Below are 23,038 nucleotides of genomic sequence, written 5' to 3'. Positions count from 1 at the left end.
TCATTTTGCTGATAATAAATGTTATTAATGCCGTTAACAAAACGAAGAAAAAAAGAACTTTACAAAAGTAATGATATCAAACCATTGCGCCAACTATAAAAATGGGTATTTATGCAAATCAGAAAACCTATTATTTTATTATTATGTATACAACATCCTATTCCAATCCAAGCGTTGTTTTAATTCTTTTTAAATATTATTATAGTATTTTTTCACAAAAATGTATGAAATCTTCAAATTGCGCCAAGTGCAGAGAGAATGTATCGAAAATTAATTATTGTACTATTTAAAAAAACTCAAGTGGTAGTATTCTTATCAATTAGAAAGAGAATATATGTATATATTGTTTTGAAAAATTATTGTACTACTTTTAAAAAATAAAAAGTGATACATATCTTTTTATTGTCACTCTTCCTCTTCCAATCCAAGTGGTAGTAGCTTTCATTTATCACTTGGATTTTAATTTGTTTGAATTCTAATGGAAGGAATAGAAAACGTAATAGAAAAGAATAAAAGAGGTTACAGTACAAAATGTGAAAAAAATAATATTTAGTTAGTGCAAAAAACTTCGCTTAGCTCTTTTTGTTAACTTATCACTCATTTTAATATGCAAAAAGAACGAAGAATATGAAAGTAAACGATAAGACAAAGATAAGGATTATATTAGCAGTAATGTATTAACAGTATTATAGTAACAGTATTAACAGCATAAAAAATTGAAAAACTTACGAATTGCGATTGTAGCGACCTTAACACCAAGATTCAGACAAGCACGTATAAAAGAACGCTAACACTGATCAAGGCGAGAAGATTACTAAATAAACGTTTCGCCTTCGCGACAGAAAATAATAAATACGTCGTTAAACAAATGCATCGCGGTGACGGCGCGGCGATACATGGTGCGCTTCCGACGTTTTCGCCGTGTGCATGCCAGGCAACATGTCGCATAAGTATAGCACGATAATATTAATAATATTTCTTATTATTCTCTACTTCCATTATGTAGTATCTCATTCATGAAGCTGCTTCATGAATGAGATACATTGTAGCATAATATCCGCTATACACAATCTGCAGGGTCCAATTAGTTGCAGATCCTGCAAATCGGGCCATGTGTGGATTTAACACATGGAAAATTCAATAGCATACATATATCTATATATATATGTATGTATGTATGAATGTATGTATGTATTAATATAAAATAAAATATTTTTTTAGTCACTGACGAAGAAATGCTCCTGTCAGACGAGGAGTCTGCTCTTACTGCTGCTGCTGCTACACCAAGCACGCAGCAGCTACTGCTGCAAGTGCTGCGACTTTTGCAGCAGCATCTGCAACAACAGCAGCAACAGTCGCTTAATAAAATATTACAATTTTTATTAATTATGTATACTAATAAAATAAAATAAACATAAAACTATTTATCTTTTTCTCATTTATTTATGTTTTTCTTTCAAATCGAAAAGTGTGCTAAGGTATCATGTCTGCGAAAGATTGACATCACACTGAAAATCGAAAGATGTCTTGTCTGTACACAAAATCATTTAATGTGACAAAATAGTAAAATGTGGTATAATAGGACTCCAGGCGAAGGTTTCCACTTAAAAAAGACGTATTCACGTCAAAAACCTAACGCACCATTAGTGGCACCTCAAAGGTGGTGTGAAAGTTCACTATAATGTACACATTAAAATCGAAAAAGTTAAAATTTTCGATTAAACGTATGTCAGCATGTCAGATATATCTCTATACGTATGTCACAGTTGCTTTAAGATATGATAATTTGTGTAGGAAATTGTTTTATATGCATTACGTCGTATAAAATGAAATGTCGGATTTTTTATCAATCGCAACTTTGTCACACTGAGAGAGATTATCCGTGAAACAGGTGTGTAATTCTTCCATTCTAGCTTCACTTTTATAAGCTTTTTGGTAATTTACCGCTATTGTTCTGTAAATATTCGGATTACTGTTATTTCTATAGCAAATTGCCAAGAAACATATACAAGTGAAGTTAGAATGGAAGATTTACGTAGCTGTTAGACTAGATATTCTCTCAGTGTGACCAAGATCTATATATATAGATCGTGTAACATAATGTAATTATATATTATGTATTTAGATATATCATATATCAGCTGATATGCCGTACAATATTGAGACACACACACACACAGTTATATAAAGAAATAATAAAGTAATAAAATAATAAATTATATATTATTACAATACTTACACATACCCACACATTTGACTTTTTGTTCAGTATATAACACGTAATGTAAAAGTATAAGGAAATTTTTTAAAGTATCCTCCGGAATACTTATAAATTATTAATATATATGTTATATATGTCCGCCCGGTAAACATATATATCGATCATATAAAACTGTACATAATTATATAGAAACATTGATTATTGATTGTTTTAAATGCGAGAAACAGTTAACCTAAAAGTGCCATCTAGGAAAGAAATGAAACAACAAATGATACACATAGCACATTTGTTGTTTCATTTCTTTCCTAGATGGCACTTGTAGGTTAACTGTTTCTCGCACTTAAAACATTTTTATAAGCGTATTAATAAAATTCGAATAAATATTAAATATTGCTTTGGATGGTGCGAATTGTAAAGCTCATCTGCCTTCAATGTGTATGTGATTGATTGTTGATTGATTGATTGATTAAAACAGATTTTTATTATTAATTCATAGCGTTTGTTCGATTTAATGTATTTATGCATTCTATATTTCCTGTAGTTCCTCCGATATTTAATATATGTTATAAAAGTGTTATTTAAGTACGAATTTTATTCGTGTATAGTATATATAGAAGATTACTCAAGTTTATTCATAACATAATTCGTTCCTTTACTTAGATTTTATTCCTTTAATTACTTCACCTCATATATTAATATTAATAATAAGTATTGTTATTGTATTCGCTGCTTAGTTCGCTGTTTTTAGCTATTTTTTTAAGAATGGATTTTGTAATAAAAAATCAAGTCTTATGTGAATATATGTGGAATTATAATGGTACAAATACAAATAAAATAGAAATTATTTTAAATAGCTTAAAATGTGAACATTATTTTGATGATAGTCAACTTGAGAACCTACAAGTTAAGTTAAGAGAGAATTTCTTTCCTTTTTATAATAAGAAATGGAAGACCGTTTTCTATAAAAAAAAACTTTTCCAAAAAAGATATGCGGCATTTTTGAATAAAAATTTCATCGTCAAATTTAATATCGATTCAAATCAATCATTTCAGAATATTTCCCCATCTTCATCATCTAATTTATTAAAAACTTCTTTGGTAGAAGAACAAACGATTAAAAAAAGAGGTAGACCACGTTTATCTTATGAGAAAGGTTCAGAAAAAACAAAAAAAAGACGTATTCAGGAACTGCTATCAAAATACAATGCTAAAGAAATTATGAAAGCTGCTGAATGTTTGCAAGGTCAGTGTAATAATGATTCTAATGAAAATACTAACAATATTGATGATAATAGTGATAATAATATTAATGACGTTTTAGCTATGTACGTTGATTTAGAATTAACAAAAACGAAATATGAGAAACTCCAGAAATACAATAAGAAACTAACTACATGGAAGGAAATTATATCCTTCATATGCTAGTATTAAGAGTGCAAAAGAAAAATGCTATCCAAAAGGTATAAACATCAGTGAGTTTAGTGCAAGTGTCGATGTAAAATCATTATTACATCATACTACTGAGAGAATACTTTTAACATTACATAAAAAAGAACTCCATGATATACGCGATAAAGACTTAATTTTACATGGTAAGTGGGGTATGGATGGTGCTTCTGGGCAGCAAACCACCAGACAAAAGTGGTCTGCAAAAAAAGGTTATCAATCAACTGATAACAATAATGATGAGGCTGAACAAGAAATCTTCTTTGACAACGCAGTGTTTGTAATTTGCTTTGTCCCGATTCAGTTGACGACTGATAATGGTAATATTATATGGAACAATGAAACACCTTCGTCAGTTTATTATTGCCGACCAGTAAAGTTTGAATTTCTAAAAGAAAATGATTCTAATACAATTAATGAATACAAATTTTATTCAGATATTTTTAACGAACCTAATCCTTCACGTATTATAGTGGAAAATATATTATTTAATGTAACTTTTAACATACAATGCACAATGATCGACGGTAAAATATGCAACATTTTAACCGGACAAAAATCTTCAAATTGTTGCAACATTTGTGGAGTAGGTCCAAAGAACATAAATAATATCAAATATGTTAAAAGTCTTTCATATAATACAGATAACTATAAATTTGGTCTTTCTACGTTACATTGTTGGATTCGTTTTATGGAATATTTGTTACATATTTCATATAACTTAGATTTTAAAAAGCATTGTGCAAGGGGAGATGATAAAATTTTAAAAGCTAAAAGAAAGAAAGTTATTCAAAAAAATTTTTAATCTAAATTATCATTAACTGTAGACGTTGTAAAACAAGGAGTAGGTACGACAAATAGTGGGAATGTTGCCCGTTGTTTTTTTTGCAGAGGCTGAAACAATAGCCGAAATTACTGGATTAAATAAGGATCTGATAAAACGATTAGCCAATATTTTACAGGCATTAGCATGTGGGAAAAATATTAATTATGACAAATTTGAAAAATATTGTCTGGAGACCGTTGAGCTGTGTGTTTATTTGTATCCGTGGTACAATATTCCACCATCTGTACATAAAGTTTTGATACACGGTAGTAATATAATTAAACATTTCGGTTTGCCAATCGGTTGTCTCTCGGAAGAAGCGCAAGAGGCAAGCAATAAAATTTTTAGAAAAGCTCGTGCCCAACACAGTAGGATGAAGTCACGAAATTCTACCAACGAAGATATTATGCATTACCTGCTAATTTCGTCAGATCCTTTAATTAGTAGTTTGAGAATCAAACAAGAGAAAAAACCAAAAGAACTATCTCTTGAGGCTAAAGAGTTATTAAGTAATTAATATAAAAGTTAAAAAAAGTGTTTATATAAAATATTTAAAAAATATATATTTACATACAAAAACAATAAAAAATATACAAACAATTCTGACACGTCCGTTATCATAATATTAAAAGGACTAATAAGCGACATAACAAAATTTAATCTATTTCTTTGCTTTTACGTTACAATAATAGTTTAATATTTTGACAGTTATATAAATTTTATGTTAAATTTTGAAATTTGCAGATAACCAGGTAATATGTACTAATATAAACACGCGATCTATATGTATTGCTATTGTGAAGATATCAAAATGTCGTAAAACATTTCGATTCACTTCAGGTCTTCTTCAGTGGCAAAAAATTACAATTTTGACCACAGATATATTATTACGGATCCCTAAAACCCGTATGTAGTTTCATTTGTTACAAAACTATTCAACATCTTACAGTTTCTATACTTCTGACAACTTTGGATTGCGCCATTTTGAATAAAAAGCTCTAATTAAAAAAAGGGACACGATTGTAGAGCAATTTATAACGAGTACATTAAAAAAAAAACATTAAAATCGGTTAAAAATTACACCGTCCAGCGATTTTTGTCCAAAAAGTGTGCCTTTTTTCCTACCGTGCGGCGGCATGAAGCTCCACATTCATGGTTGCGTCAAAAGATCGACGACTTGGATAATCATTGTGTTTGATCACCTGCAAATTGAACAAGTAAAATTATTTGGAAAGTGTTCGTTAGATTATTATCTTGATTTATAGATGTAATATCTACGTGAATTACGTATCTGTATTAATTACCGTTGTTTTAATTCCGGCTCTCTCGGCACGTTTCAATCCTTCGACACCAGGTTTATTTGAGATTACTAAAACGATTTCTGCCCCAATGTGCTGAGACGGATTCTGCAAAGCATTGATTAAGGACTGAAGATTTGTACCGCTACCAGATATCAGAACACCTATTCTCTTCAAGGGTTTGCTCGAGAACTTTCTCAAAGTTGTTCACTTGTACTTTAAATAGACCATCTGTGTTATAATACAATTAACAGAACTGTATGAATTTTAGTCGATTATATTATAATTGCATTAGTAGCAAGAATAATTTCTTACTGGAACGTGCATTCATATTTCCGACGACTGCAGGATCTTCATCTTTTAGTTTATTTAAGACTTTTGCCCCGTCTGCTTTAGAACATATTAAAATGGCACTGATACCACAATTAAACGTCCTTAACATTTCGTGTTTACTGATTCCACCTGTGTAAAAAGATTTCATGATTAACATTTATAAGTTATGTGATGTACATTCTTTTTACAATCAGGAAGAAATCCGAAATAGAAGAATGGAAATATCGCTCACCACTGCTAAATATATCGTACCATTGTCTATATATCTAATTGTCTTCAACAGTTTTATTATTTTTCACAGTAACACATTATAGATACAAGCAAATATGTATATACGCTTTAATGCAATATTAAAATTTGTATAGCAATTTAAAACTACATCTTATTATAAATGGAACTATTATGAATAGAAAAGGAATTCCATAAAGAAAAAATCATAGGTTTTTGTTAAAATAAAATCATGTATTTTAGTTTGGAAAATAAAATCGTGTATTTTTTTAAATATATAGTTTCTTTAATAGAGAAAAAAAAGTAAAATATAGAAAAAATTTGAATTTTATAACTTTAAATAACCTTAAACTAATGTTGAGTAGTTTTCTTGTAATTTGTCTTTTTCATGCAGCTCGTGCTGCCAAAATATATTTTTATATTGTCATAGGAATCTGAGATATAAGGTTTAGAAAAGCGAAATATTATTTGCTTTATGACAGAAACCATGTATGATGGTACGTTATGCTACAATATGACCATTTTAATTTCTTGCGTGTTTACGCTGCTGGTGTCGGTGTTCAATTTAAACTCAGCCATTGTTAATTTTATATGTACAGAAGCAGCATCTAAAATAGAAATACTGATTTTAAATAATAATCCCCATTTGTTTAATTATAGATTTATATAGAATATATTTTGGAATATAAAAAATATATAAATGTTCCAAAAATACGCTCACATATATCTCGAAATTCGACAATAATGCAAGTTTGCAATATATAAAAATGTTCCATTGACTTATTAAAAATAAATCAAGTAAAACAGAATTATATTTTATCATATTATTTTACAGATTTGTCGTAGACATACCATATAAAGCATCAATTATTCGTAGATCCGATAACTTTTCCTTTGTTTGTTGGTTATTATTATCTTTACCTGTCCATGTGAATGACAATGCTACATTTGTAGTAAAAATCTCTTTAAATGCCAAATATATGATTTCTCTTGCATTGCGTCCTCCAATGGATGCAAGATATTCCACCTAATATAGAAAACATGCAGTAAAAGTATAATAAATCAACTATTGAATCAATTGAATAACTATAATTGAATCAAAACAAGTTTAAAACGTTTACATAAAAAACATTACCATTTCACTATATTGTGCGTCGTTTGACTGATTGAATTGTAATATTGCTTCAACCGTTTGGAATGGAATTATTTTTGGTTTTACAGATTTTTTATTCATTAGTTTTCAGCATTGATTCATCATTCTGTAAATAGAAAAATTAAAAAAAAGTATTATACACACTCTCTCAATGATTTTCTGAAATGTCTGACATTTCCTTACATTTGACCTTAAAATCTATTAATATAACAGATGATTCTTATGCCTCGTATAAAAATAACAAAAGAAATAAAAAATTACATTATTGACAATTACATAAAGTAAACTGGGAATTATACTGGAAACGATAAAGAAAAGTATTATAACACGAAAAGTATCAAACACATGTCTATTAAGTTGCAAAATCCGTGAATTAATAGAAATTTGGTTTGTTGACCTTTATTCGAGTCACTCTTAGGATGTTCACTTAATAAAAAAGGAAACTGCTAAGTAAGTTACGACATGTTATACATAGGAAATTAATATATTTACTAAGGTGTAAATAGGAAATTTATAATAAGAAAATATAATAAATTATGAAAATAAGAATAGGATAAGAAGAACTCAAGATTGAAAAACAGCAGTCTTTTTAAAGCGCTCATGAATTCATGAGTTTTTAATACTAAAACGATGTAATAATAAAAAGATAATGTTTGAAATTATAATACAGAAAAGTTAATTTAATATGAAAAAGACAGATAAGTTAGTTTTAAATTGCACAAAATTATTTAAATACCTGAATTCTGTCAGTACGGTTTTTATAGATTCCGTTACTTGCATTTTAATAGCATTCATAATATTAGTATTATCCTGTAGGATAGTTTGATGGCACAAGGTGGCATTAGTATTATTATTATGTTCGTTATTAGAAGTGAGCATATGATCATTAGATTGTGTATTATAAGTAACATTATGACGAGTCATTGGAGGTGATAGCAAAGTCAATGATGAACTGTGGGATGACGTTGAAGATGAATAACATTGTGCATTTACTGAAGACGATTGGGTTGTATTTTGAAAATGTGTTATATTCTGATTATGTGTAAATTCTCTATTGCGATCTGGTGTATAATTATTCATATCGATTGAAGTCAATGGTGCAATATGAGATGCCGATGATTGGGGCAAACATTCACTTGAAGAAAAATGTTTAGTCACTTTTTGACAAGGTATTTCCACATTTTCAGTAGGATAATCTGTATTAATCATTTCATTAAGATAGTTTTTATCACGTATTTGTTCAGTATTGACGACTGAACTAGGTAATGGAAAAGATAAAGTCTGAGATTCACATGTTTGAGAATTTGTAAATGATGGATGTCTAAGTGACGAAGAACATAAAGGTTGAGATATCGTACCAAATGAAGATTGACATTCCATAGGTGAAGTTGTCACTGATGTTGTTGGAAATTGATCTTGAGATATCGGCATTGTACAGACAGAAGGTTGAAACATTGATGTTGAAGTTGGTTAGGAAATGATGACTTTTTTGTTGAAGAGGATTGTGAGGAATTTAATGCAAACTGAGATTCAAATGATTGAAAACCATGAGTAGGAATATAGTGGGATTTCTGGACCACTTCGTGGCGCGAGGGTATGACGTCACGCGGGGGCGGGGGGAATCTCCGGGGCACGGGGTATGACGTCACGCGGGGAGGGGGGTTTCTCTGGGCGCGGGGTATGACGTCACGCGGGGGGGGGGGGGAGTCTTCGAGCGGTGGCTGCAATCAAAGGGATGTTTATGTAAACATACTACTAGGAACCATAGCATTGTGTTACAGAAGCGATAATAAAATTGCAAACGCCGATACCCGGCTGCTATCAATTGCGACAAAGCGCGGGAATGTTTCATAGATAAAAAAATCTAGTTACGCGAATCTTCGAGCGCCGGCTGCAGACACGTGTACGGAATGGCAGTTCTACGAACGAACCATGAGATTGTTTGATAAAAGCGATACGTTCATATCGCAAGGGGTGAGTGCCGATATTCGGCTGCAGGGTAGAAAGAGACGGAGATGTCATATTAGCAGGCAGAAAACGTTTAGCACCACAGTCGATTGCGAGTGCTCCATAGAAAAGTTGTCAATGAGAAGTTCTGTGCAAAAACATGGAGCAGAGTGAACGTGACTCCGTTTTAAAGAAGCCGAGAACGAGATACACGTTGAACGTGGAAGACGAGTACGAGGAGGCAAGAAGGATTTTGGACGAGCAGTTCATGGATGAGGCGGAAGTGGATCGCATTATGAGGGAGTTTGATGATAAATCCGTTTTAAAGAAGACGATATTGAGATGGACGTTGAACGCGGAAGGCGAGTACGAGGAGGCGAGAAGGGTCCTGGGCGAGCAGTTCATGGATGAGGCGGAAGTGGATCGCGTTATGAGAGAGTTTAATACGATTCTCTATAACACCTTCGATTTTGTGTATCGGATCTGGAATCCATTACGATCGGTGGCGCAAAATATACGAGTAATAATCGCTTTTCTATCGAAGTATCTGTGGAATCAGAAGAGGCAGAAGAGTGACAACGACGCGCCCGTGCGCCGCGTGAGCGAGGGCTGGCACATGAAAGTAACGTTGATGGAAACGTACGCGCTGTGGATGGAGCGCGGTTCGATGAATCCAACCTATTCAACGGAAGTCTTTCATAACCATATATTGTGCCACCTTCCAGAGCGATTGTACACGCAGTACAGGACAGGTCTGATGACCGAGGAAACGATCCAGGAATGGGTGCGCGAGTACATCGAATACATACGCGGTTTATCAGTTTGTACACTGCAGCGCGAGAGCATGATTCCTCTGCCACGTAAGTTTCAAACTAAGATAAAAGAAAAAAAGAACTACGTGTGATGTAATGCACTAACTAATAAATAATTATATAACTAACTAACTAATAAATATATATTTGTTTTTTATGTTTTAGTATGCGGGAATGTAGGAGGAGTGAAGGAGTGGAAGGAGGAAGAAAATAAGAATATTTAATATAGTAAATAAAAATAGTTATAATATATAAACTGTAGTAAAATACATGTAATTATGAAATAAAATATATACTATGTAAACTGTAGTAAAAGTATATCATAAGAATATTTAATTATGAAGTAAAAATATTATATGCTACATATATATTGTACTAAACTAGTAATATGAACAACGCGGTATGCGACAAAACCATGGAGAACGTGCGCAATCACGTCTCGTCCTCCTCGTTCTCCGCACTCTCGTCCACTCCCCCTATGCACACCCTCTTGCTCTCAAATACAATTTCTGAAATTACAAAAGTTTCCTATTAGTTAAAATAAAAATGAAAAATAAAAAATAAGAAACGTACCGACATCATACTCCTCCGCGAATCGTATGCGCTTTGCGCCGCTATCAAATATAATTTCTGAAACAAAAAGTCGATTATTAATTACTGAAACTATCGTAACCGAGCGCAGTTGTATAATATGTAAAAACAATACTCACGTATTTCATCATCTTCGGCCTCCTCGTCCTCTTCGGCCTTTTCTTCTTCAGCCTCTTCTTCTCCTTCATCCTCGTCCTCCTCCTCTTCGGCCTCTTCTTCTTCAGCCTCTTCTTCTCCTTCATCCTCATTCTCGTCCTCTTCCTCTATCCTATCGCATTTCCTTTCGAAGAGGAATTCTGACAAACAAAAACGAAGTCATTCATTAGTAATCTATCGTAACTCAATGTATTCTGTTCTGAACGCAGTTGTGTACTTTGTAAAAAACTCACCTATCTCGTCTTCCTCCTCGATCACCAATCGTTTGTTCAAAGTCTCAGTCAACATCTCCTCCATCCTCTTCCTCTTTTTCTCTACTATAGGTGCTGAAATAAGAAAAGATAATAAGAGTTATTTAGTAGTAACTGAATCTAACGTATTGGAACGCAGTTATAAAGAAAAAAGAAAAAACTCACCGATTTCATCCCACTTTTCCTCCTTCCATTCTTCCATGCAAAATAACTGCTTCATATTGAAGATGTCCTGTTCATCATCAATATCCCGGCGCGTCCATATATTGTCGTAATATTCAGTATCAAACTGCTGCCCCCTCCTCTCCCAACGCGTCCACTTTGCTTCGGCAATATCGATGTAATTCTTGTTCGTTATTGTACTGCTCTTATACTACACTTATGATTGCTTGTTCGTACTCGCGACTGACCGAAGACCGACTGACTGAACGGAAAAAATCTTTCGCGCACAGCTCATAGAAGAAAGAAGAGTAGGACTAGCGATAGTTAACATTAAGATAACTGAAGAGGGTGTCAATAGATCTAGAGTTCCATGGTGTAACGCGACGCTTCTGATTTCGGCTACACACACACATCGAAGCGCCTCGTAGAGGATACTCAAGTGCGTGAGGGAAATGGGTGTGAGGAAAAGAACAGTACCCTTTATACATGTAAAAGTATTTTTGTATTATTCTATATTACATCGGTTTACTAAAAATCAGAGCCAACAGCTCACAATCTATAATGTTATGGGCGTTGAAGCATTCGCTGGCGCGTATGGCGTTCGACGCATGTGAATCTCGTCGAACATGAACGCCACGCAGTTATTTCCCAGCCTTGGAATCGTGCCGTCGAGTCTGTTCTGCACCGTGAATTTGCCCTCAATGTACAGAAAACTTTCATGTAGTAGCGTGTACAGATCCTGTTGCTGTATAAGTATTCTTATCTCGTCGCGTGTCCGAACGTCGTGTGGGCGAACGGATTGTACGTGTGAGTCTCGATCTTGACGATGCGATCGTCGAAGATCGGTGGGCAATGTGTCAACCACTGCCCTATACCGATTTCCGATGGGTCGATGATACGTCTAACTTCGACGTGAACGTGATCGCTCCGGATTCACCAAAGGGATACGTACTCGAAGTAGATCTCGAGTATCCGCGACATCTCCATGACGCGCACGCTGACCTGCCGTTCTGTCCGACGCGCGATAAGCCGCCAGGCAAACGGCAGGATAAGTTGCTCGCAACTTTGTACGATAAAAAGCGGTACGTCATTCATTACCGCAACTTGCAACAGTGTACGCACCACGGTCTACGGATAATAAAAATTCATCGCGTATTAGAATTCACGCAATCTCCATGGCTCCGCGATTACATCGAACTGAATACGAGATTCAGGGCGGCCGCGAAAAATGATTTCGAAAAAAATTTATACAAACTAATGAACAACGCGGTATTCGGTAAAACCATGGAGAATGTGCGCAATCACGTCGACGTTAAACTTGTGACGAAATGGGATGGACGATACGGTGCGGAGGCAATGATCGCGAAACCGAATTTCCACAGTCGCAGCGTCTTTTCATCGAACCTGGTCGCGATCGAGATGCGTAAGCTCAAGGTGAAGTTCAACAAACCGATCTACGCGGGTATGTGCATCCTCGACATATCCAAGGTCTGTTTGTACGAGTTTCACCACGAGTGGTACCGGTATATCGCGACAGATGTAAAGTTATGTATACAGACACCGACAATTTAATTTATCATATCGAGTGCGAGGACGTGTACGAGCAGATGAAACGCGACATTGCGCGATTTGACACCAGCGATTACGCATCCGACAACGTATATGGTATTCCGCTCGCGAATAAAAAGGTTGTAACGATGCCCCCCCCCCCCCTGCATCGTGTATTTCCGGCCGAACAGCCGCCGATGCCGCCCGCCCGAACACCCGGCGGGCGAAGATAAGGCGCTAAGCGCCGAATAATATTTGCGTGTTTTCCGCGCCGGGGAGGTGACGTCACGTCGGGGTATTTTTTCGTACTCCGACCGTTACCCCGACGCTGTCGCCCCCTCGCTCCTAAGACGAGCAGTATAAAAGGGCTGCGAATCGCGGAGGGATTCATTCCGTTCCGATCCGACGCTCTGATCTGATCTTCGCTCCGAAGCTCCGATCATCGCCGTTATCCGATACCGATTCCAGCTCCTAGGCTCCAAGCTATCTCAGGTCCGAACACGGGGGTTGAGCGTTCTCAGCCTCTGCTAAGAGTTCTTGGCGAGACGACCGATCCGATCCCTGCTACCGATTCTCTCGAAACAGCACCGCCCGTGGGGTCAAGTGTTCTTGGCCTCCGCCGAGCGTTCTTGGCGACGGCCCGTCCGAGGTATCCGTGAGCAGCCATCGAGTTACCGGATTTGTGCCCGGGGGTGAAGCGTGCTGCACCTCCGTCGGGAGTTCTCGACCACAAGCTCCGGTCAGACTACCATCCGTCTTTCCGTCACTGCACCGAGCGCGGGGTGAAGTGTTCTTCGCCTCCGCCGAGTGTTCTTGGCCCGGTCAGTGCGTAGATCCACCCGCCATTAAGTCGGGCTGCGATTCTCCGCGGAATCAACCGTCCACTTAATTAGGGAAGCGTACGACGCGGGACATAAGAACTAGAGGGGGGCAGGTGTTGTCCCAGCGCGACTCGAACCGACACGCCCCGCGAAACTCGGTACCACGCCCGTCGCGCAAACATCTCACGCGACTACGACACAGCATCACGCACCACCCGTCAACACGGTACCCTACTCTGTACATATACATATCTAGCGAATAAATTATTACGTTAAGTTGGTAACCATACGTCTCTTCACTGCCTGCGGCCTGACCACACGAACCCCGATCCGGCGAGTTATCTGTGCATAAGCACCTCGGGAAAATAAACAGGTCGTTTCAAGGTACCAGGTTTAATGAAAGATGAAAACAACGGCGCTATCATGACGGAATTCGTGGGGCTCAGAGCGAAAATGTACGCGTTGAAAGTAGATGGCAAAAAAGATACGAAGAAAGCGAAAGGTGTTAAGAGTAATGTAGTCGCAAGAACAATAACGTTTGACGATTACATGCAGTGTTTGAGGGAAAAGATCGAAATGACTCGAGATCAATCCCGTATAACATCGCAGCTGCATAACGTGTACACCGTTCGTGAGACGAAAATCGCTCTGAGTCCGTACAACGATAAACGCTATATCATACCCGATACGACCGATACGCTACCGTGGGGACATTTTCAAATACCATTGTAAAATATGTACCTTATAAACTATGTATCGTAGGATAAGAATATCAATAAAGAATTGTTTACATATATCATTGTATTTCCATAAAATATATATTTTATATCATATAGGTATACATTTTCATATATAGTTATACATTTGTATATTTTATATATGTTTTTGAAAAATAAAAGTATTAAATGGCATTGTCTTTGTGTATCCACGAATTGTGCGATCCATCGAATCCCAACCACTTCACGTAGACCTCGTCACCTCTCCTGCGCAGTACTTTCTCCACGAGGTACACGTCCGGATACCTCGCGCTACGCAACTCGTGCTCGTAAAACGCTCCGGCGACTGGTTTGTCGCGATAGTCCTCGAGCAGATAGGTCACGGGGTTGGTACGCTTACACGTACGCTGCACTTTAGCTATACGAAAAACCTCGGTGGTCCAGTTTGGCACGTAACCCTTCTCGAAGACCGTCTTGTATTTGCTGACGCGTACCGAGTCACCTACTTTGAACCTTGCTGGAGCCGCTATCTTTATCGCGCTGTATGCAGTAGCTAAGAGTCTCTCAGCCTCCGCGGGGGTTACGTCGACGGGTCGCATACCGATCGTTCGATGTTTTCGGGTGTTGTACTCCTTAACGAGCCGCGGTAGCTTGTCGACCCACTTGTAAGACCTATTGAGCGTAAACATCTGCCACATGGCGTTCTTCAGCGTACGATTGAATCGCTCGGCGACCGATGCCTTCAATACCGAATACGTTGAATAATGATTAATGTCGTGTTTCCTCGTGAGTTGTTGCACGTCGGTGTTGTAAAATTCCTTCCCCATATCGGTTTGCAAGTTTTTCGGGCATCTCTTGCTCTCTCAAATTATCTGGGCGATAGTCGCAGCCGTCTCGCTTCCGCCTTTGCTCTTGAGCGACACGGCCCATGCGTACTTGCTCAACATATCGATGACGGTGAGTATGTAGTGGTAACCTCTGTTGAAACGTGAGTACGGGCGCATCTCGACTAAGTCTGCCTGCCACAGGTCATCGTATCCCCGAACTATGACCCGTCTTCGTGGAAAATTTCGTCTCACTGGGGCATGCAGCTCCTCGACGAGTCGCCGCTTCTCGGAACTAACGGCACCCTCCTTACGTCCTTCGGAGCTCATGTTTTGACGGGTGTGAATCATCGACTGGTCGGCACGATATGTGCGAAGATAATTACATTATCTCGCAAAGCCGTTCGATACGCTTTCGTTCCCGTTGAGCTGTTTGATTTTTGTTTTTTTTGGGTTGTTCGGTACCTGTTCGCGGTCGTCCGTTGTTGAGCCGTTCGCGGTCATCCGTTACTTGCTCGTACCCCCCTCTAGAGTTATTCCAGGACGATTCGCCGGAGCTCCGCGGGGCATTCCAGGACGATTCGCTGAGGCTGGACTGGTGCGGGGGGAGTGGGGGAGGGAGGTTGTTGTCTATTCTTTTGAGATCCTCGAGCGCCTGTCGAAGACCGTCTAGCATGGCCCGGTCCTTATCCATGTCCAAATGCGGTGAGAAAGATACTCCTTCGCTGTGAATGACGTTGATCGACTGGCCCGTCTTGATGATACGCGTGTCAATTTATAATGATACCAGCTTCTCGAAGTTGCTTAGCCGTTCGTTAGCTGTTTGATACATATTTGTACACGTTCGAGACCTGTTTAATACACGTTCAATAGCCGTTCGTACCTGTTTGATACGCGTTCGATAGCCATTCGCTACCTGTTCGATACCTGTTCGTTAGCTGTTTCATATCTATTTTGAGCCGTTCGTTAGCTGTTTGATACACGTTCGCTATCTATTGTTGAGCCGTTCGCGGTCGTCCGTTACTACAGGAAGGGGTTCGTACTCCTTCCAAAGTTATTCCAGGACGATTCGCCGAGGCCGGAGCTCCGCGGGGGAAGGAAGGGGTTCGCACTCCTTCCAGAGTTATTCCAGGACGATTCGCCGAGGCTGGAGCTCCGCGGGGGCGGTATGGGGGAGGGCGACGTGGAGGGGCGCTGAAGCAGTGGCGCGGGGGGAGTGGGAGAGGGATGCTCTTCGGGGGGACTGGAGGGCCCTGCCTTTTGCTATCGGACATACTTCGAAGATCGTCTAGCGCGCCCCGATAATCCTTTATGTTCCAATTTGGTGAGAGATATTCCTTCGATGCGAGTGTCGTTGATCGACTGGTTCGTCTTGCTGATACACGTGTCACTTTATAATGATATCAGCCGCGCGAAGTTCTTGACTCGTTCGTTCTATGTACGGTACACGTTCAAACACGTTCGATACACGTTCTTAAAACGTGTGTTCTCGTTCGTTAGCTGTTCTTGAACCGTTCGTTCCACGTTCTTGCAACGTGCGTTCTCGTTTGTTCCACGTTCTTTCTCGTTCGTTAGCTGTTCTTGAGCCAATGTTTTCCGGTCCTTTGCCATTCGCGATCTGGTTTTGTCTATCCGTTTTTCCAACGCCTTTTCCTCCTCGTCGTCGGTGCCGCTGCCCTTGGTTGGAACCAATCTGTAACCCTGTCTTTCCAACCGCATACGGTGAAACGGGTCTCGTAACCTGTCCATGTTCCTCTCGAACGCAAGCCGCTTCGTATCAACTTCCTCAACGTACCGTTTCACGCACAAATTTGGTGAGAGACATTCAATGTGAGTGACGTCGACGGACTGGTTCGTCTCGACGATGCACGAGTCAATTTATAACGATACCAGCTTCTCGAAGTTCCTCGATGATCGACAGCATCTCGTTGTCGTGAGAGTTGTTTCCGGTCTGACGCGAAGCGTCGAGCAATCGTAGGCGATCCACCAGCTCGTTGGGATCGTCCTAGTGCACGTAGTCGATCGCGTTGTCGTTCAGTGTCATGGTCCGAGGTAATCCTCTTCCGGAATTCGTCTTAGGTTCAGTTGACAGTAACGGCGCGATTACGTGTAAGTACTTGTACCCCCTGTTACTCTTTACCTGACCCCGCGCGCTGTGATCGCGTCTATGCACGTTCGTCGTCAGCAGCATGCTCCTGTACGTTTGCATATCATTTGCCGTGTACATGTCTTTATCGGGATGTTTCGCGAAAATCAGCTCGTAAAGACCAGGTGTACCTTTGTATCGCACATCGTCGAGAAGTATGTTATCTTCGTGGTCTACGTCAAACCGAAGACTACCGAACTGCATTCCATCCTGACCGATATAAACTCCGTAAACGTTATCTATGTCTTTGTCACCGCGTATGACAGCCTCAACGTATTTTTGACTCAGAGGACCCAATTGAGCCCGCAGCGCTTCTTGATCCTCTGGCGTTTGCACCTCTCGTTGAACGGACGTCGCGAACGAATCGTTCGTGGTTTCGAAAACGTTCTTGTCCTCGGTTGGAAAATCCATCGGCGGTTGTACGGCTCCGATCGTCGTACGCGGCGTAGAGGTTATCATTGGCGAATCCGGCGCATCGCTCGATTCGATTCGAGACTGTTTCGATTTAGAGTCGTTCACTAGTCTCCTCTTTATCATCCTCCTTATCACGTTCTTCTTCTCACGCTTCGGGGTGCGTGGTACTGCGAGTTCTACGTCCAGCTCGCGCTTCGGGGATACTTCAACCGCCACGTTCTTTATCGCGCGCGTGCTCGAGTTGTCAACGATCTTTTGCAGCGGTTCGATAATAGGTCCGAGGTGTCTCCTTACCGCGATATCGTCATCGTTCATACCGGTCTTCAGAGCACGATGTTTCTTGCGGATCGATTCGCTCGTTTTCTCAATCGCCCTCGCGATCTTTTCGCGCTCGCGAGTATCGTTGCTCCCAGCCATGTCGTTGATCAACGACTAATCGCTCCGCGGTATCGCAAACACGTTAAATCCGTTTCTGTATCGCCCATTAGTGAGCGGGCTGTCCTTGTCTATCACTACGAAACCGTACTCGCGTTGCCAACAACTGCGACACAACGTACAGAAATCATCGTACGACATGTCGGTATTCACGTGATCGTTGTACACGTGTTTCAAGTTGGTACCATCCTGTTTGAACAGGATCAGCAGGTTCGCATTGTCGCGTATAAGATGTTTCGGTATTCTCGCGTACTTCTGACAGAGATAGAAAGTCGACGTTCGAGTGACGTCCCATCGCAAAGTATTCTCTCACCGTATCTTGCTTATCGCACGCCACGTCATCAAAGACGAAGATCGAGTTTGGACGCGCCTCGCTCGGGGGAATGACGTCACTGTTATTGGAGAACGTAAAGTAGCCAATTTCATCTATCGACGACAACAGAGTTTCCAAGTACTGATATTTCGGCTGCTGCAACGATTTCGAGTACACGTACACGTTCTCGAAACGTACACCGTGCGGACTCTCCAGCAGGCTTATCAGAACGTTGGTTTTACCGCAGTTCGAGGGGCCGCAGATGATCGCGCGTACAGTGGTCAGCAGCATCGGACCATGTTTGCGTATCGCCTCATTGTCCCCTATCTGTCGTAATCTGTCGTCGCAGTTCGTAACCCTTATCGTCAATGGTTGTCGCACGAATCGCATTTTTTTCACTTCTAGGTGGAGGAGGAGTGGAGTCGCCTATTTATAGGCGCGTGAAATCGCGAATCGCTCAGTATCAAAATGTTTGTCACGCTGACGAGTCCTTCCGATATACTCGGTTTAACCGTTGAGCAGTTGCAATTTGTGCCAAAGGTAATTCTGTTGCTAGAGTGCGAGGACTATATCGAATACGTGTGGAACAAGCTCCCGGAACATATAAAGGCAGATGCAGAGGTGCAGACTTACCGCCGTTGTTACGAACATTATTACAATCGACCGGGACAACGAACGCACATCGACAGTCCGGCACCGTTGATCAGGAATTGCTGTGAATGTCAGCGCTTGCGACGAACGAATCAGTGAAAGGCGGAAGTTTGCTGAATCGCGCGATAAACGCGCTTCCTTTCGAGCTGCACATCCCTGGCTATCAGTTTTGCGGTCCGGGTACGCGACTCGCAAAACGGTTAGCCAGAGGTGATCAGAGTATAAATCCGTTGGACGCGGCGTGCCGCGAGCACGACATAGCGTATTCTCGGAGTAAGGAGCTCACAGAGAGACACGCAGCGGATAGGATACTCGCCAAGAGAGCGCGAGAACGCGTTTTCGCGAGGGATTCGGCTCTAGGAGAGAGAGTCGCCGCCACGGCTGTCTGGGCAGCGATGAAGGCCAAGACGAAGTTCGGTACGGGTCTGAAGACGAAGAAGAAGACGACGAAGAAACGGATACTTCCGGTAGCGAAACGCGGCGGTATATTGCCGATTTTACCGATGCTGGGCGCGCTCGGATCGTTGGCCGCGGAGGCAGCGGGAGTCACGAAAGCGGTGAACGACAGCAAAGCCGTGCAGCGTCAACTGCAAGAAATGCAGCGCTACCATCGCGCGATGGAAGGTCGCGGACTGTATTTCGCTCCGTACAAGAACGGCCAGGGACTGTATCTCGCCCCATACGAACGAGGACAGAGTGCACCGAAGAAAAAAAAACGCCAAAAAAGCGATAAGGATGCCTACGGGCGTAACCACCAACGTACAATTGGATCAACTGGCAAGACGTATGCGCGTACCGTACTTTAGGGGTGTTTTCATGCGTAACGCGTTACCGATGAGCGGTGTGCGCCGAAACGAGAGCGGTATCGTGAATCTGGACGATGCAACGGGTCCCGGTACTCACTGGGTAGCGTACGCAAAGAGGGAAGACCACGTGATATATTTTGACAGTTTTGGTGATCTCCGGCCGCCGAGGGAAGTGGTGCAATATTTCGGACGTAACGCTGTGAAGATTCGGTACAATCGAACGTCCTATCAAACGTACGATCAGAGCATCTGCGGACAATTGTGTCTACGGTTTCTCCGAACGGTCGACGATCAGTATGAATTTAAAGCCTAACGGGATGCCGTGAATATTCAGTATTCGGTGAGCGGTTTCTCCATCATGTCGCTGACACTCACGCTGACCGGGAGGAGCAGTGTCCTCGCGGTAAACTACTTTCCCGCCATAGATTTGAGCGATGGTGATTACGAGCTGGGTCTAATGGACTTTGAGACGTATTACACGATACCGAACGTGAACGCTTCGAACAATAAATTTTACTTTGGCGAAGACGACGCGGAGATTATGATTCCCGAGGGATCGTACGAACTGCGAGACAGATGTGTTTTTGAAACGTGCGATAGCAATTTCACAGAAACGACACGCGGTTGATAGCAGCGACGAGTACCCGATAGTGCTCCGCAGTAATCGTAATACGATGAGAAGCGAGATCAAATGCGCCTACAGAATAAATTTCGAAAAACCAAACAACATTGGCTCATTGCTGGGATTCTCGTCGCAGCGGATATTGCAACCGGGAGAATGGCACGAATCGGTCAAGCCAATCGACATCATCAACGCGAACATTATCCGTGTAGAATGTAACGTGACCGCGGGTGCGTACAGCAACGGCGAGCGCGTGCACACGATACACGAATTTTCACCGAGCGTGGCATCGGGATATAAGATATCGGAAAGGCTGCGACAGATCATTTACCTGCCAATCATTATACGGTGCATTACGGATCTGACGATACGCGTTACCGACCAGGCCGGCCGATTGCTCGACTTTCGTGGAGAAGAGATCACGGTCAGATTGCACGTGCGATGCCGATAACGTGAGATGCTCGTATTGAGCGGAGCGAAGCAAGCGAGAGATAACACGATCTTTACGGTGTCAACATTCGATAACATCCGGTCATCCCGTTGCATCAAGAAGCAGAAGAGGCTCACAGCAGCGAACGTTGAATTTTTGCGGTCTTTGGGATTCGCGGTACGAAATATCTAAAAATGACCGAGATCCTCAACATCGGGGGCGAGCCGATCTTCGACGATCGCATCGTCAAGAGCGAGACTCACACGTACAATCCATTCGCCAATATGACGTTCGGACACAGCGACGAGATAAGAATACTCATACAGCAACAGGATCTGTACACGCTACCACATGAAAGTTTTCTGTACATCGAGGGCAACTTCACGGTGCAGAACAGACCTGACGGCACGATTCCAAGACTGGGAAATAACTGCGTGGCGTTCATGTTCGATGAGATTCGCTACGAACTTGACGGCGTGGAGATTGATCGCAACAGAAACGTTGGCATAACCAGCACGCTCAAAAACTATACGACGTTATCACCCGCTAGAGCTCTAATCCTGACCAATGCCGGGTGGAACATTGCGTATCAACGTGTAGTGGAGGGAAATTTCAACTTTTGCGTGCCTCTCAACATGCTGCTAGGCTTTTGTGAAGATTACAAACGCGTGGTGATCAACGCTCGTCACGAGTTGATTCTAATACGATCGCGCAACGACAACAATTGTGTCCAGGTGGATGGGACAGCGCAGCCACGGATCGACATATTCAAGATACAATGGCGAATGCCACACGTGCTGTTGGATGAAGTCACTAAACTATCGATGCTGCGCACCTTGGAGAGTGGACGATACCTCAGCATGGGGTTCCGATCGTGGGACCTGTACGAGTATCCACTGCTTCAGAGCACGACCAAGCACTCGTGGGCCATTAAGACCGCGCCGCAACTTGAGAAGCCGCGATACGTGATCTTCGCGTTGCAGACTGGGCGAAAAAATGTATCAAACGAAGACATTACCGTATTCAACGACTGCAAACTCGTCAACGTGAAACTGTATCTGAACTCGGAATGTTATCCGTACGACGACATGAATTTGGATTTCGACAAAGGCAGACACGCCATCCTTTACGAGATGTACTCGTGTTTCCGTAAGGCGTATTATGGATGTGATTGCGACGAGACGTTCCTGACCACTATCATTTTCCTTATTCGCGGACGTTTGGTGGTTATCGATTGTTCGCGACAGAAAGAGTCGATTAAGAGCGCCACCGTGGACGTGCGCTTGGAATTTGATTGCAAGGAGAACGTACCGGATAATACGACGGCCTACTGTCTCATCATACACGATCGCGTAGTCGAATACAGCCCGTTGACCAACGTTGTACGCAGAATCACCTAAGCGTGGCAACATCGAGAACCTCGTTATATAAAAAAAAGAGAAACATCCGTGATACAGCGAGAACGATTATAGTCGACGCGTTGATACAACGATGTCCGTACCGACGTTCGTGGATCTGCAAGGTTTTATCATCGGCGGAAACTTTGTCGCGAAGGAGTTTGCTGTGCTGCGAAATGGATATATTCTCTCTCACTGTATCTGTGGACCCTGCGTACCATGGTACGGTTTCACCAAGGCGGAGAGACGCCATGCCTCCTGGCTGATGACGAATCATCATGGATTACAATGGGACGATGGAACGGTTCCGTACAACAGGGCTAAGGATCTGATTACAAAGGTGGTGGCGGACGAGGTGTCATGTACCGTCGTGTACGTCAAGGAACGCGAGAAACGCGAATGGCTGCGGAATCTGCTCCTGGATGACGACGATATCTACATCGAAACTATCGATACGCACTACGAAGACGTACCATCGTTGAATAAGCTGG

At 41.2% G+C, this 23,038-nt stretch overlaps 1 protein-coding gene across 1 annotated transcript; it reads left to right on the top strand.

The window, feature by feature from the left end:
* Window positions 1–21,344: 21,344 nt before the first annotated feature.
* Window positions 21,345–22,550, top strand: LOC113563024. Its single transcript, XM_026974015.1, has one exon. The coding sequence runs from the start codon at window positions 21,345–21,347 to the stop codon at window positions 22,548–22,550; it is 1,206 nt and encodes a 401-aa protein (XP_026829816.1).
* The last annotated feature ends 488 nt before the right edge of the window (window positions 22,551–23,038 follow it).

The sequence above is a fragment of the Ooceraea biroi genome, chromosome 12 (genome assembly GCF_003672135.1).
Source record: "Ooceraea biroi isolate clonal line C1 chromosome 12, Obir_v5.4, whole genome shotgun sequence".
NCBI classification, from domain to species: Eukaryota; Metazoa; Arthropoda; class Insecta; order Hymenoptera; family Formicidae; genus Ooceraea; species Ooceraea biroi.
Note: the sequence above shows the minus strand (reverse complement) of the source record. Positions and strands in the feature narration are given on the sequence as shown.

Bases quoted from the DNA above. Each gene is read 5' to 3' on its own strand.
- LOC113563024 (XM_026974015.1), top strand. From the start codon at position 21,345: ATGACCGAGATCCTCAACATCGGGGGCGAGCCGATCTTCGACGATCGC.